The sequence below is a fragment of the Gopherus flavomarginatus genome, chromosome 12, assembly GCF_025201925.1.
Source record: "Gopherus flavomarginatus isolate rGopFla2 chromosome 12, rGopFla2.mat.asm, whole genome shotgun sequence".
NCBI classification, from domain to species: Eukaryota; Metazoa; Chordata; order Testudines; family Testudinidae; genus Gopherus; species Gopherus flavomarginatus.
Window position 1 is genome coordinate 48946133 of NC_066628.1, and position 14743 is coordinate 48960875.

Below are 14743 nucleotides of genomic sequence, written 5' to 3' on the forward strand. Positions count from 1 at the left end.
AGTGCAAGGGAATAGGGTTAGGCCCGAACTTCACGCTCCGCAAAGCCTGGCTTGTTTAAGGATATGGATGTTGGCAAGTCAAGTGCTGTACAAGCTAAGACAGATCTGGGCTGGAGAGTTACAAACCGGTAGTTTGACAGCGTAGAAGTCAGGGTAGGAAAGAGCCATTCTCCACTTCACTTCACACACCTCGTGCAACACAGAGGTGGCATCCACACAGCCCTGTCTCTCCTTTGTACACAACATACTGGCCTGCTTCAGTAATGACCTTTAAAGAGGCACTAAAGCAAAGCAGGAATAACATTAGCACTGCAGCATCCTAGTGCTGGCAGAGGACAAGCCATAGCATTCGCTATTTAGGCTGCCCTTGGGGTAGAACATCACCCTTCGAGAACAACCAAGAGCGAATGATTGGAATAGTGGTGATTCTAGCCTCCTTGAGCTGGCTAAAATTTTGTTTCCTCTCCCGGACAGAGAGGTTTTAAAAATGTAATGCAATCATGAGCAGTAGAACTACTATTGGCAAAAAGCTTTATTACAAATAAGTTACAGAAGCATTCAAAAAAACTCCTCCTCTTTGGAAGCAGAACAAGAGTAAAACCATATTTCACCAAGAACTAACTGTCCCCCTGTAATAAATCTCCTGTGTGTTTTTTAAACTTTGACTGTGTAGTGTGTGTTCTCTTAAAATGCAATACTTATCACATCTTCCACGGGAGGCTTAATTTGCAAAGCAGCTAACAAGCCTTAACACCCCAATGTAGTGTTAGCCCCATTTTACAGATGGGGAAACTGAGGCGCACAGCTATTAAGTGACTTGCCCAAGGTCACTCGTCAAGTCGGAGTCCATGATGAAACCCAGTTCTGGTACCCAGCCTGTACTCTAGCTACTCCAAACTATGGAAAAGTCAGCTTCTTTTTCAATTTCTTAGAAAAGCCTTTGACAGAAAGTTGCATGAGATTTTCAAGGGAGACCATCTCAGGTACATGGAGAGGGAATAACTTTGATTTTGCCTTGAGTACAAGGCATCCTGCTAAGTGCGATGAACTGTAGTTTAGAAGCCACTAGCTCCTCTTTCAACTTCACTCCTACTGAAACAGTTTCTTATCCCTCCGCACACCAGTCTCCTGTCCTGAGTATTAACCACAATCCAGACCGACTGTTCTACTGTGTCTTTTAAAAACTGTGTTTTAGTATTGCCATGATTATCAGTGTCTGACACACCAGTCTGAGATCTGAGCCCCCTGCCAACCGAGCAGCATGAGGTCAGAAAATAAACATCCAATTTACAGTTACATGAAAGCAACTGCATTTCCCCCTTCCTCTTCTCTCAGCAAAGAGCTGTAAAAAAAAAACTGCATGGAGCAAGATGGCTCTGACTGGGCTCTACATTCAAAGAAATCAACTGCCCTGATTGGCTTCCCGTTGATACGGTATCACAACAGAGCCTTTTCCTCTGGATTTTCTTCCTGGAACTCTCACAAATCATTTCCCCAGTTGGATTCCCAGCCGACTCTTGCTGCATTTGTTGGCATAGTGACCCTTTTCACCACACTGCAAGGGAACAAAATAGGAGGATATTAACTTTGTGTAGCCCCTATGAGCAAGATCAACCCAGTACAGCAGACAGCAGTTGTTCATGATGGAGATTTAAAAAAAACAACCACCCCCACCTTGTCCTGACATAAGAGATGGAGATAGTGAGTTGGTATGAGCCGGCATAGCCCTTCTTATGCAGGAATGCTGACAGCCCAGCCTGAATCACTCTTAGATTAATTAAGTCCTACTCCCTGGCGGTAGGATTGATAGTCTGTCTCACTTGTGTCATGAGTGGGACACCGAGGCACGCAGCGTACTGACCCAAAGAACATGCATGCTATTGACAAGAGTCCCCTCAGTGGCATTAGTGTCTCATCCTGCCTCCTTGATCCTACAGCACTGCACTCTAAGGGCTTGTCTACATCAGAAAGTTGCAGCGCTGGTGAGGGAGTTACAGCGCTGCAACTTTGAAGGTGTACACATCTGCAGGGCACCACCAGCGCTGCAACTCCCTGTTTGCAGCGCTGGCCGTACTCCCGTTTTGTCTCGGGTGTAGAGGATCCAGCGCTGGTGATCCAGCGCTGGTAATCCAATGTAGACACTTACCAGCGCTTTTCTTGACCTCCGTGGAAGGAGGAAGCCTCTGGTAATCAAGCTGGTCTCCTTTCCCGGTTTGCTCTCTCGTTCCCGGAGCCCAGAGCAAGCAGGTCTCCTTCCCTGCGGTTTGCTGGGTGGCTCCGGGAACGCGAGAGCAAACCGCGGCGAAGCTGGTCTCCTTTCCCGGTTTGCTCTCTCGTTCCCGGAGCCCAGAGCAAGCAGGTCTCCTTCCCTGCGGTTTGCTGGGTGGCTCCGGGAACGCGAGAGCAAACCGCGGCGAAGCGGGTCTCCTTTCCCGGTTTGCTCTCTCGTTCCCGGAGCCCAGAGCAAGCAGGTCTCCTTCCCTGCGGTTTGCTGGGTGGCTCCGGGAACGAGAGAGCAAACCGCGGCGAAGCGGGTCTCCTTTCCCGGTTTGCTCTCGCGTTCCCGGAACCCCCCTTGAAGCCGCCCAACAGCGCTGCAGTGTGGCCACATCTAACACCACTTGCAGCGCTGGTTGCTGTAAGTGTGGCCACTCTGCAGCGCTGGCCCTATACAGCTGTACTAATACAGCTGTAACAACCAGCGCTGCAAAACTTTAGATGTAGACATGGCCTAAGAATATTTTGCCTTTAAGACAACTGCCCCCTTCCTGCCAATCCTGACCCCGCAGTCCTGGGGGCTGCATGAGAAAATGGTTGGGAAACCCAGGAGAACAGAGAGGTCTGAGGAGCATGTGGTGACAAGGGGCTAGCAGGCAGAGAACTGCTTCAAATCAGTGAACCCAAGCGCTTTTCAAATTGAAGTAGAACATTTTTCCATCCCCTGAGGAACACCAGCGGGGTAGTAACAGCCTAGAATTCACTGGTCCCTCAATGGTAGCAGCCTCAGGAATAAGGCCACGTGAGTCTTGTTCCAAGTACTGATGTCTCTGTTTGGAAGGGGGCTGGGGGGGAGGGGGGGGGGAGATCATTAGTTGCAATATGAAGAGTTTCCCAGCCAGCCAGCTCCAGACACTAACCTTGAAGCATGTGACCTGCCCAAGGGGCCGGAGCATTCCATAGGGGTAGCCACCAGCCTCCTGTGCCTTCTTCCTCTGGCACTGGGCAGCCCTAGCCCCAGGCTGATGAGAAAGCAACAGGACTTCTGGGGCCTGCTGCTTGTGAATACTCTTGCCATCAATAGCCAGGGATGGCAGTGGCAGCCCCTGAAGCACACAAGAGGAATCAGTCAAGAGAGGTGGAATCAAGGCAGGATTGGTGTCACAGAGTTCCCAGGCAATGCTCTGCAACTGCTCCCCCCCCCCCCCCCGAAAGCCAGTCAGGACTTTGGGGAGCCTCCTCTCCCTTGGAGCATTCAGCATATGCCCCTCCGCATGCTTCCCACAGCGAACCCACCCCGGTGGGGCCCTGGGGAAGCCAGTCTCTCAGCCAGCCAGTAAAACAGAGGTTTATTTAGATGACAGGAACACAGTCCAAAACAGGTCTTGCTGGTACAGACAACAGGACCCCCTTTAGTTATGTCCATCTGGGGCCCCCAGGGAGGCCACAGCCCCATTGGGAAGCCCAAGCCCTGTGGGGGGGCCCCTCTCCATTTCCCAGCCAGCTTCAAACTGAAAACTCCCCCTAGCCTCTCAGCCTGCCCCCCCCTTCACCCCCACGCCAGCTTTTGTGTCCTTTGTTCCGTGTCCTGGGCACAGGTGTCACCTGGCCTTCAACCCCCCTCCTGGGTTCTCGGGTTACGTGCTCAGGTATCCTCCCTTCCCCAGCGCAGGCCATCCCAGCACAACTCCCCTGCAACCATCCCAGGTCAATACTCCCCATTCAGTATTCAAAGAGCACATCAAGAACGTTCCCACTTCATCACAACTGGTACCACCTACAGCACAAATACAGGGCAGGAGCATTCAGGGTGTCAAAGCAGGATTTCCAGCCTTGGCAACTGGTGATTTTGTCAATGTTTTTTTCCCCTTTTAAAGACCCAGCTGCTAGAGTCATGTTATTACGCAAGATCTCAACTTTCATGGTCATGAATGGCAGTGAGTTGCCACTCTGAATGACAATGGATAGTCCCTGGGCCAGAGAGGGAAAGAGAGAATGACTATAGCTGGGTTGTGAGAGCACACATGTCCCTGTTCCAATGACTAATTATTTATAAGTAGTGGCACAGCCTCAACAAGGGAGATTGAGAAAGACCCTCTCCAGAATATCCCCGAGCCCAGTGGCTGTGACACTGTCCTGTAACATGGGAGACCCAGTTCAAATCCCATCTCCACATCAGATAGAGGGGGGGAGTATTGACCACGGGTCTCCCACGTCTTAGCAGAGCACCATACCCACTAGGCTAAAGGTTATAAGGGGTTGGGACCTCCTCTCATCCCCCGAGTGTTTTGTGAATCTAGTCCTTGAGCTTCTCCAAAAATTCCCAACATTTAAGTGACAAATTTGGTTCCAGTTTCACCTTTACTGAAACATTTTGATTTTTTTTTTTTTTTTTTGGTTCAGCCCAAACTTTTCAGGGAACTTGACATGAATCTGTGAATGGTTTCTTGTCGACAGAAACAGGGTTTTGGGGGTGAACAAGCCAGTCGCTGGGGAAAAACAAAAACGTCCACCCAGGTCTCCTTGGGAGAAGAGCATTTCGGTGCCTTTCCATGCCTTACCTGGGAGAGATCCGAGTTACACAGCATCAGGTCTGTCTTGGGGCTATTGGAGGTGCAGAAGGAAAAGAAAGGCAGTTAGCTCCTTTGAAATATTAATCAATCCAACCCGTAACTGCAAGGGAAGAGACTGTCTCAGGGCTAAGGGGTAGGGTTGACAGAGGCCTCTAGTTGAAAACTGGCACTTTCCAGTCATATCAAGCAATAAATTTAATAAAGCCTAGCGCAGGGCCGGCAGGTGCTATGCAAACCTCTGCCACATGCAACTCTGCTGGGCTTGGCCAGGATGCATTGTGCAGACCCGAGTTTGACTCTCAACTAGCTTCAGACGGGGTGAATGCTGGCGGGAGGCGAGGGGCAGAAAGGATGCCAGCCACACAGGCTCAATGTTCCCAGAAGTTATATTTCTAGGGCGCATGCTCCTTTCTGCAGTCACTTGCCCTGTCCAGCAGATGGCACCTTGGCCACAGAACAGAATCGGCCAGGGGCGCATGGAAAGGAATAACCAAGTTTTAGGACACCACAAATCAAGTTGCTTTGCAGAGAGGAAGGTCACCCCCCTGGCTGGAGCTCAGCTCGTCCATCTCACAGTCAGAGACAGACTGAGAGCTGCCAGAGACCCCCCCACAAGGCCTTGCCAAGGGTGCGTCTACTCTCCTACCCCTCCAGATACGTACTGCATGAATTTGCATTTGGGTCCTTCCGGGCAGAAGCCAGCTAAGTAGTTGACACACATCACCCTTCTGGTGTGTTTGTATTTACACAGAGGACCTGCCACATACGCACACCCAAAGAGGGAGAGATTTCAGTCAGCATCGAAAATGATCCGTGGTTACAAATGGGGCTGGATCAGTGGTGGGTACCTTCCTGGGATCAGAGAATGGAGAGTCTGATTGACTAGGTGTCCTCCCTCCTCGTGGGGAGTTTGTGGACTCATTTCTTTGCAGCCCATCTCCCCAGTTTTGGGCTCAGTGCCCAGAATCCCAGCTAGGATGCATGCCAACTGAATGGGCATCACATATGCCATTGATAGGGGCACACCACTGTGTTAGCAGCCATGCACCAACTGGGTCTCCACAGGGGACAGCTGAACTTCAGCTAGTGGTGGGAAGCGGCCAAAGGTGAATACAGAAGGACAGAGGTCTTTGCTTAGGCACAGATGATGTCCAACGTTCTTGCATTTTTTGAGAGCAGGGGGTCTGGTTACACACACCCCCATTCCCATCTCTAGCTCCTGTTAGTCAGATGCTTGCTGCAGAATGTTTAATTAAGCTTAATTAACCACCATTCGTTGCTGAATTATCTGATTAACTCTTTGTTCTTCTTTAGCATCTACCATTGGAAGATCTCAAAGCCCTTGAAGGGCAGTCAATAAGCCCAGAATACCGCCAGGAAAGTATTAAGCTCATTTTACAACTGGGCAAACTGAGGCACAAAAAAGGGTGCTCAGCACCTCATTATCCATGACAGAGCCAGGAATAGAACCCAGGAGTCCTGCCACTTGGGCTCCCAGCTCAAATCCATAGGCAATGCTCCCATTTACTTAGTTACCAAGCAGAAGGTATTCACCCTGTTTGCAGAACCCTCTGTCGTACCAGGGACAGTCTTTAATTCTGGATGCGGGATCAATGTGCAGGAAGGGGCACTCTCTATTGCTGCACTCACCTGGAGAGAATATTTATGGAGAGGAAAGATTTTTAGGAACCCTGTTATATGCCTGCGCCTCCAGGTGAGGGTAGGCAAAGCTCTCCTACCCCTTCAGGCACTCCCCCCTTGCAAAGTACCATAACAACAGCAGTTGATACAGCCCCAAAGTTCTTCAGTGCTGTGCACACAGCGCCACTGAGAGTCAGCCACCTCTGGGCTGGAACGCAGCCCCCAGCTAGCACAGACCATGCTGCACAATAAGAAGGGGAGAGGACGTTTTTGGCCTCAGCTCTTGGAAAAACAGGCATGTGTTCACAGAAAGCAAACAGGGCTTTGGTCCTTAAAGTCCCAAGCCAGAGACACCCTCCTTCCCACCCCCCAGCAAAAGCATGAAGAGTCAAGTCAACACTGACACAGGGTCAAACTTGAGGTAACCCGGGGTGGGGGGTGCTCCCTACCTGATGCATAGAACACTTCCCTCCTTCTCTGGGTTTCCATTAGCCCCCGCCAGTCACTCACACCGTGCCTCCAGCCTCTGTCCCCATCCCACGTGGGGGCTCTGGCTAGCACGCTCCCACCCACTCCAGCTGCCAGCACTGCTAGATGCCTATGGGGCTTTCTGGAGCTCTCACCCTGAACAAGAACAGGCCAGGTGCAGCACTTCACTCTGCTAGAGGGGCCTCCACACGCACGGGTGCATTGACATCAGGGCCAAGCCCCCTAAACCTGGCCCACAGAGCCGACATTAACATTAAATGCCTGGCTGAGAAATGCCCCTCGCCAAAGGACTGGCTCTGCTGAGTTGGGGGCAGCTGGCTCTGGCAGGGTGTGGCTGGCAGGGAATTCCCATATCTCCTTGCGAAATGGGAACTCGCTGCAAAACAGGGACTGGGGGGGCTGGCTCCCCAGCAGAGACAAGCAAGGAGTCCAGAGGGCAGTTCTCCTCACAGACAGCAGGCGGCACTACCTGACCGTTCTCAAGCATAGCTACAAATTGGGCATTGCCCTGCAAGTGAACTGGGCATTGGGGTGGGTTAGCACTCAGTAAGGTCAGCCAGGATGGGAATGTGCCTTCACCAGGGCAGTTCCCCACCCGTACTGGCAGAGCTAACGTGGGCTCCAGACAGGACAAGAACTGGCTCAGATGGAATCTGGAGCGTCTGAACATCTGCCAGTAGCTGTACCCCCTCGCCTGCTAGACTCTCCTAATCCTGCCCCGAAAGTGCCAGGCCCCCGCCCGGCTCCCAGCACCTACCGAACTTGGAGTAGAAATAACACTCTGGCATCTTGGCCATGTCGTACTCGTGCAAGAACTCGCACAGATCTCCCCTCTTGCACAGCCCCCGCAGCCAGTGCTTACACACCACTGTCTTCTCCCCGCTGATGTGCCGGAAAGGACACATCAGGCCTGGACGCAGAGCAGAGAAGAGGCCTTGGTCCCTGCCTTGCCCAGAAGAACCCACTCCCCACACCTACCGCAGAGTCACCCTATCCTGCTCCCAGGGGCAGGAGTGTGGCCGTCAGACTACATTCCCCTCCGAAGCCTGGTGCTATGAGCCTCCTTGGGAGAGGATCCCTCAGCCCACTCCGGCATCCCAGCAGCGAGTAGCTAGGGCTGTTGCTCTCACAGCATGAGAATCCTGTTCTTAGCAGGGTTTTGCCAACTTCGCTGGCATCGCCAGACACAGGATAGAGACACGCTCCCAGGGGTGGGGCACAAGGCTCTGGTGGGAGCCCAGGAATCACTCTGCTGAGCTCAGTTCTCTGATCCATAGAACTCCCTGCCTATGGGCTTCTGTACCACCCCATCAGTGGTACCTGGGCATCCTCCCAGCATTCTCAGGAGGCCAGGGAAGGGCACTAGCCCCATGGCACAGATGGTGTGGGGGGAGGACAGCCACAGAGAACCGGAGTGACAAACAGAACCCAGGCCTCTGGAGCAGCAGCCAGTGCCTTGGTCACAAGGCCAACTGCTCCCTTCCTCCTCCCCAGCACCCGTGAAGAGGGACTGTCCTGCCTGTGCGCTCTGTCAGCACCAACCCAAGTCTGGAAGGGCCCCTCTAGGCCAGGGAGAGGCCGTGTCTGGCTCCAAGCAGCCCATTTACTCTGGGCCATCGCTGCCAGGATGACTGGCAAGGAGCCAGCTAATTCCAGATGTGATGGCTGTTTTCATGGTGATAGCACTTGACCACTGGCAGTCGGGCTGAGTTCCACCAACCCCCAGGACGCTGGCCCTTGAGCAGGGGGCAAGCCCCAGGGGCTGGTACTGGAATCTGTGTGGAGATCTGGAGAGGAAAGGCACCCTGTCAGGCTACAAATCCCCGAAATAACAGCATCCCTGCTCCCCCTGGATGGATGCTCCCGGGCTCCCATTACTTACCCTTTGCACACAGTCCTCGGAGGAAGAACTCACACACGGACGCCCCTGACTCTGGAAGGGGAGATGCAGTTATGGAGGGGGGGGCGTGTTTTCACCCACTAGTAACCACCCGCAGGTCACCATGATCCCAGGCATCGCCTGCTGCTCTGCAGAGATGAGACCCCCTGGGCTGGGCCAAACACATCAACTAGGATGGGGAACTCTTCCCCTTCCATCTATCCCCATTCGAGTCTCTCTGGGATCTTGGGGTGGGCCCACCACCCTGGTTCCTGGGTGCCAGTCACTGCTAGTGTCACCACCCACAGAGAGGCTGGATGTCAGGTGGCACCTCTCTCTGCTCACCACACCCCATGCAAACCTCATCCCCTCCACAGCCCTGCCAATGCCAGCACTCCTCCCTGAGCCCCTCACCAGCCCCAGCCTGGGCAAATCCTACCAAGCCGCTCTGCATAGCGAGCCAGAGCCCTCTCTGGGCCTAGCAAAGGGGGCTGGCTGGAGGGGCGAGAGATGTTCCAGGAAGCTGGGAGCATGAACACAGAGCTGGGGTAGGAACAGGGTGGGGGTGGGGGTGGGCTATCAGGTCCCACAGCTGGAAAGCAGCAGGTCCCACCCCAACTTACTGTCCATGCCTGGGAAGGGCAGGAGCAGGGCCCCTCGCTGGTGCTCCACATCCCGCTCTAAATCGAACACAAGCTTCTCCACCCCAGCAATCAGTTCCTGCATCTCCTCCCAGCCAGCGGGACTTGGGAGATGCCCCAGGCCCAGAGTGGAGCCAGGCCAGCCTTCCCCCTCTGCCTCAGGCTGGCTGAAGAGCCCCAGCTGAGGAATGGGATTGAAGAAGGGGCCAGCTACAAATTCCCTCCCTCCCATATCCGCTCTTGCCCTCCTTCCTGCTGCTTGCTCAGAGTTAACAGCCTGGATGCTGCAACCCCTCTACAGCCTTCCTCCCCAGCACTCCTCTTCTCTAAGCCAGCTAGGAAACCAGGCTGAGCCCCCAGCTCCCTCCCCCGCTGAGCCCCCAGGAATCTGCAGCCCCTTCTCCAGCAGCAAGCACAGGGGACTAGTGAAGGAGGCCGCAGTTTGGAAACAGCAACTCCCAACATCTGGTCTCAATTTGCAGCTGTGATTGAAAGGGGCTGCGCCCCAGCGGTAGGGAAATCATCCCCGGGCCCCAAGCAGCCCTGCTGTATTAAGCCCCCCTCACCATCACTCTCTGCCCAGCCATCTGCTTTCACTGCCTTAGCCTCCAGCCCTGGCTATGCCTGGAGACCAGCTGGCCAACATTTCCCACAAGAAACCGCAGGTCCCCCTGAGCGCTTTGCATTAACTCTTTCACTGCCAGGGCTCCATGCTGCACAGAGCTTAGCTGTGGGGCATTAAGAGATTCCCAAGCTCGGTCGCTGGGTGAGGGCTTGGCTGCTAGATCCTCTCAGAGGGCAGTTCCTGTAGAGCCCGTCTGGGGAATCACCTGGGTCCAGGTCCAGTCCCACCTCGTTTCTATCACATCACCTGAGAGCAGCCTTTGTGGTGAGCTGGTGACTTGGTACGGAACCCCCCTGAACCTGGATCTGGTGCCGAACTTTGTAGGTCAGAGCCACCTCTGCTTCTGGCATGTGTTAGAAAAGCTGACGGCCAAACACTCTCATCTGGCCAGAACTTGTATTATTTATTATTTGGATCAGCGGTGAGCCCAGGAGCTGCAGTCGTGGCCCACGCCCTGCTGCGCGCGGTGCTGTACAAACACCCCACTAAAAGATGGCCCCGACCTACCAGCACTTATCAAAGTGCCATGAACCTGTGTCACTACTGTGCCCCCGAGTACCTAAGCTGCAAGGTGGCACGGCTGCCTCCCCTCCCCCAAAACTCAGGAGAGCAGAGACTTGCCACCCAGCACTGTGTGTATTGAGGGCTTCATGGTGCAGCCTGGCTAGACCCAGCTCGAGTGCTGTTGAGCCCTGGGAAGCTTGTGCCCGGCTTCTGAGCAAACCTGGGCACGACCTCGCTAATATGAGCATCCTCCAAGCAGTACCAAGGCCAGCTGTCAGCTCTAGGCAGGGATGGAGGTACTGGAGTCTCCCCAGCCCGATGCCAGCTTTGCCCATGTCTCCTCTTCTGTATGGAGCCCGAGGGCCGTGGCCTATGCCATGTGGCACCTGCTCCCACTTTGTCCTGTGCCAAACGAGTGGCTGAATGACCAATGAGGTGCTGGCATGGGTATTAACCCTCCCCCAATGCCCCTGACAGAGGAGGCTTTCAGTCATGTGGGCATCTCAGGCTCCACTACCATATTCCCTGCACTCCTGCTGGCACCGGGCACGGCGGCCCCATGCGCTCATGCAGGCGCCTCCCTCTCCCCCTCTGGAGCGGAGCACAGGGCCCTGGCCGCTGCCTGCTCAGCCAGCCGTGGTGCGCATTCTGCCCTGTCAGCGTGAGGCAAGCGGGTGCTCTCGAACGGGCTGCTGAAGGTGACAGGCGTCAGAACGATAGTGGGAGGCTGCTTGATGTTTGAAGGGGGTTGCGTGGCGGGCGCCTTCCCCAGCGGCTCGGTGCTGCTCCTGCTCCACTCCCCTAAAGCAAGGGGCATCCGGCTTCCCGTGCTTGGGCTCAAGACAATGTAGCAGCTTTGGGGTGGTCTAGCCACAAGAACGGAGGGCAGAACGGATGGGTTCCCCTGTCCTGATCCTGCCTGCAGTGAGAGCCTCATTAAGCTACAGGAGGAGACAGAGCAAGCCGAGTGGCCTTGCGGCAGGAGAACAAAGGGGGACATTCACTTCAGAAATGCACAGCCTGCTTAGCCTGGGAACCTGGGCCCTGATGTTGCAAGTGGTGCCTCTCCACGAGATGGATTGGGAGGAGCAGAGCCTGCTTCCTGGAGCACTCAAAGCCAGACAGCATGGTCCTCGGGGGAATAGATCCCGCAGCCCGGCCCAGCAGGAGCCCTACATAAAGACACTGGGAGCATCTTTTGCAGAGACACTGCCCCCACACCACAGCTCCCACTGACTTGGCCAGAGTTGTGGCCTCCCACACCTGTGGAAAGCCCACTTTAGATAGCTGACCAGGTCCAGCAGTTATAGCCCAGGGGCAGAAGGGCTGAGATCTTGCTTCACTCTGAAGAGTAACTGTTTCCAGCATGGGCAGTAACCAGGCACATGTGGCACCATTCAGGGAGTGGGCAGAGCACAGGAGACAGGGTCAAAGGAAATCTAGTCTGGGGTTATTGGGATGGCCACATCGCCAGTATGCAGCGGTGGTACCACTTACAGCCATCGTAGGATGAAGTGGGAATTTCTTGTAAGAGTTTTACGATGCCCACGTATGCCTCAGTTTCCCCTATATTTCAGCTGGCTACTCAGCGTTTGGTCTCTGGGCAGGCCTAGCTGTCAGAGGCAGGATGGGTCATTAAAGGCCAAGGTCAGCCCCACATCAGTGGAGTGTCTGACAATGGCAATGCCTCCTCACCGGGACATTAACACCTAGCAGTGAGTGTAAGAGTTGGCACCTGGAAGCAGTCTGGGCTCTCATCTGGGATCCGGTCACTGGTCAAGGAGGTCAGACTGAGACCAAAAGAACCCGACCAACGTGGGCTCTGGGCTGATCACAATGACCCAGGACTAGGCTTTAACCTTCAGTTCTCTGTGCTGACCTAAGCACCAGCTAATAAACCCCACTCCGTGTCACTGCAAACCCTTGGTGAGGTGCATTGATCCCTGCAGCATGTCCACATCTCTGCAAAGCAGAGCTCACATGGCCTGAACCAGGAGAGCTGGAGCCCATGGGAGGCAGTGAGGCCGCGTGGCCTGGCCTGAAGGAGTGAGACCCCTTGGGGGGTCTGGCACACTGAGGGGGTCCTCCCCGAGACTGGTCCAAAGCCAGGGGTGTAGCCCTGCTCCTGTGGATCTGTGACAAGAGTGATGTGATCACCTATGCACACCCCTACGCCGTGCTGGGGCCGTTAGCTCCTGGGAAGTGAACGCAGCCTTGAGAAAGGGCTGAGGGAGACACTGCACCCACAAACCCACGAGCCTGCCCCTGCACTGAGGTTTTAGAAGCCATTGTTGTCCAGCTCTGGCAGGGAACCGAGCCCCCACCCTGCTGGGGAACGTCAGGCTGGGCAGAGGCGCTGGGGCGCTGGCAAAAGGGTCAGGACTGGAGGTCATAGGAGGAAGCTACGGGTGAGGAAGTCTTCCTCACCTGCACGGAGCTCCGGGGAAAGCGACGGCAGCATCGCCTGGGGATTTAAGGGAGGCTGGGATGGGAGTGTGGAGCAGGGAGGCAGTTTAGTTAGGGTGAGACAGCCTTTTTCAGTCCCTACTATCCCCTTGGTGCTAAGTACGGAGAGACTTGACCCAACCCCCTGGATCCAGACCCACCCAGCTGGCGGCTGCTTCAGATTCTGAAGCTTTGCTCCCGCTCCCTTCGCTCCTGCTGGGGCAGCAAGCCGGCCTGGGCTGCTTAGGAGCAAGGTCCCATTTCATACAAGCCATTAATTAACACATTCCTGGCTACTCCTGCCCCTGGGAGAGAGTAACACAAGGCAACATGAAAGCTCCCTGGTGAGGTACAAGGAGATGCTGGGCCTTTAAGAAACAACAGAAGGCGAACCTGTCATGGAGCCCGGGCCAGTTGCTGTTGTGCTTTCTTCCCCAGAACAATAGGCCAATGTCCCAGCCCAGTGCTCCCATTGTAAGGGCTGCTGCCTTTTGCACAGATCCTGCATTGTGCTAGGCTCCCCCTAGGCCCTTACCCGCCCTGGCTGGTTGGAAGGTTGAGTCCAGGCCTCTGAGCCCGCTCCCCCTTTTCACACTCACCCCTCGCACACCAGGGCTTTTCACACTCACCTCTTCACACCACCCCCTGGCGTTTGGTCTTTCTCTGGCCTCCCTCCTGCTTTATTAAATGACGCTCGCTCGTACAGAACAGGCTGCATTTCTACACGGGGACAGACTGATGGCCCTGCTGGGCCCCCGGAGCAGCCATGGCCCTCACCCCCATCTCAGGCCTGGTCTATCCCCACACCAATCAGCCATGCCAATGCCCCTCAGTCCTGACCCACAGTCCGCTGCTACTCCACCCCCAGGCTCCCCTCACCCCCAGCTCTGGAAGGGCACCTCAGTCAGCACCTGCCGCAGCCCTTGCTCCTCACCCCAGCTCAGAGCCTGCTCCTCTCTGCCCTTCCCCAACACACCAGCCCCAGATCCTCCAAGCGTGAAGGCCACTAGCTTTGCCTGGTCTCCCAAAACCACCAGCTTATCCATTTCCCTGACCAAGTCTGCTGAGGCCAGACTAATTTTCCCCACACGTGGACCTCAACCCATGAGCCTCTCCAGCTTAGGCCGTTGGGGAGCAAGTCTGGCCAGCTGCCATGGTGGCGTCCAGCTCTGGGGCTCTGCTCCTTGGCTGGGGCCAGGGTCCGAACTCCATGCTGGGAGAGGCACAGGAATCAGATAAACAGCCTTGCGGGGTTGAAGGTTATGAAATCAGCAGTTGACATCCAAACACTGGCTGTGTTGTGCATAGGCCCAGCTTCCCTGAAAGAGTTTCTTTATGCGCCGAGGCCAAGCGCACCTCGGGGAGGGACGAGGCCAGAGCCTGCAAAGCAGCGTCTGCAACTAAAGCCACCCTGGGCCAGTTTCCCCCTTGGCTCGTATCTGAGGAGCAGCCCGCGGCTTGGACGATGCAGGACGAGGGCCTCGCTCAAGGTACACTCAGGGCAGGGCTGGTTGCAGCAGACGTGCCAGGCACTGGTAGGTGGAAGAGCAGCAAAGGCTGGTAGGCAGCACAATCAGAAAGGTGAGAGAGACATGCCGGAGGGGCAGGAGTGCCACTGGCAGGGAGAGCCGCCACGCAGCACTTGCATCTCTGCAAGCTGTTTCTTTCCTGGAGCCCCGCAGCCCTTGCCCCTGCCAGCTGCAGGCTCCAGGTTCTGCTTGGCAGCCTC

The 14743-nt window shown here is 55.2% G+C and overlaps 1 protein-coding gene across 1 annotated transcript; it reads right to left on the minus strand.

Annotated features, from left to right (window-relative positions):
• Positions 1–1486: 1486 nt before the first annotated feature.
• On the minus strand, positions 1487–9672 carry CPSF4L (cleavage and polyadenylation specific factor 4 like). The gene is made up of 8 exons (XM_050920830.1): positions 9423–9672; positions 8803–8853; positions 7678–7830; positions 6345–6440; positions 5453–5546; positions 4779–4821; positions 3138–3323; positions 1487–1555 (listed from the first exon to the last, which is right to left on the minus strand). Exons 1-8 carry the CDS (start codon positions 9670–9672, stop codon positions 1487–1489), a joined length of 942 nt encoding a protein of 313 aa, XP_050776787.1.
• Positions 9673–14743: the final 5071 nt, after the last annotated feature.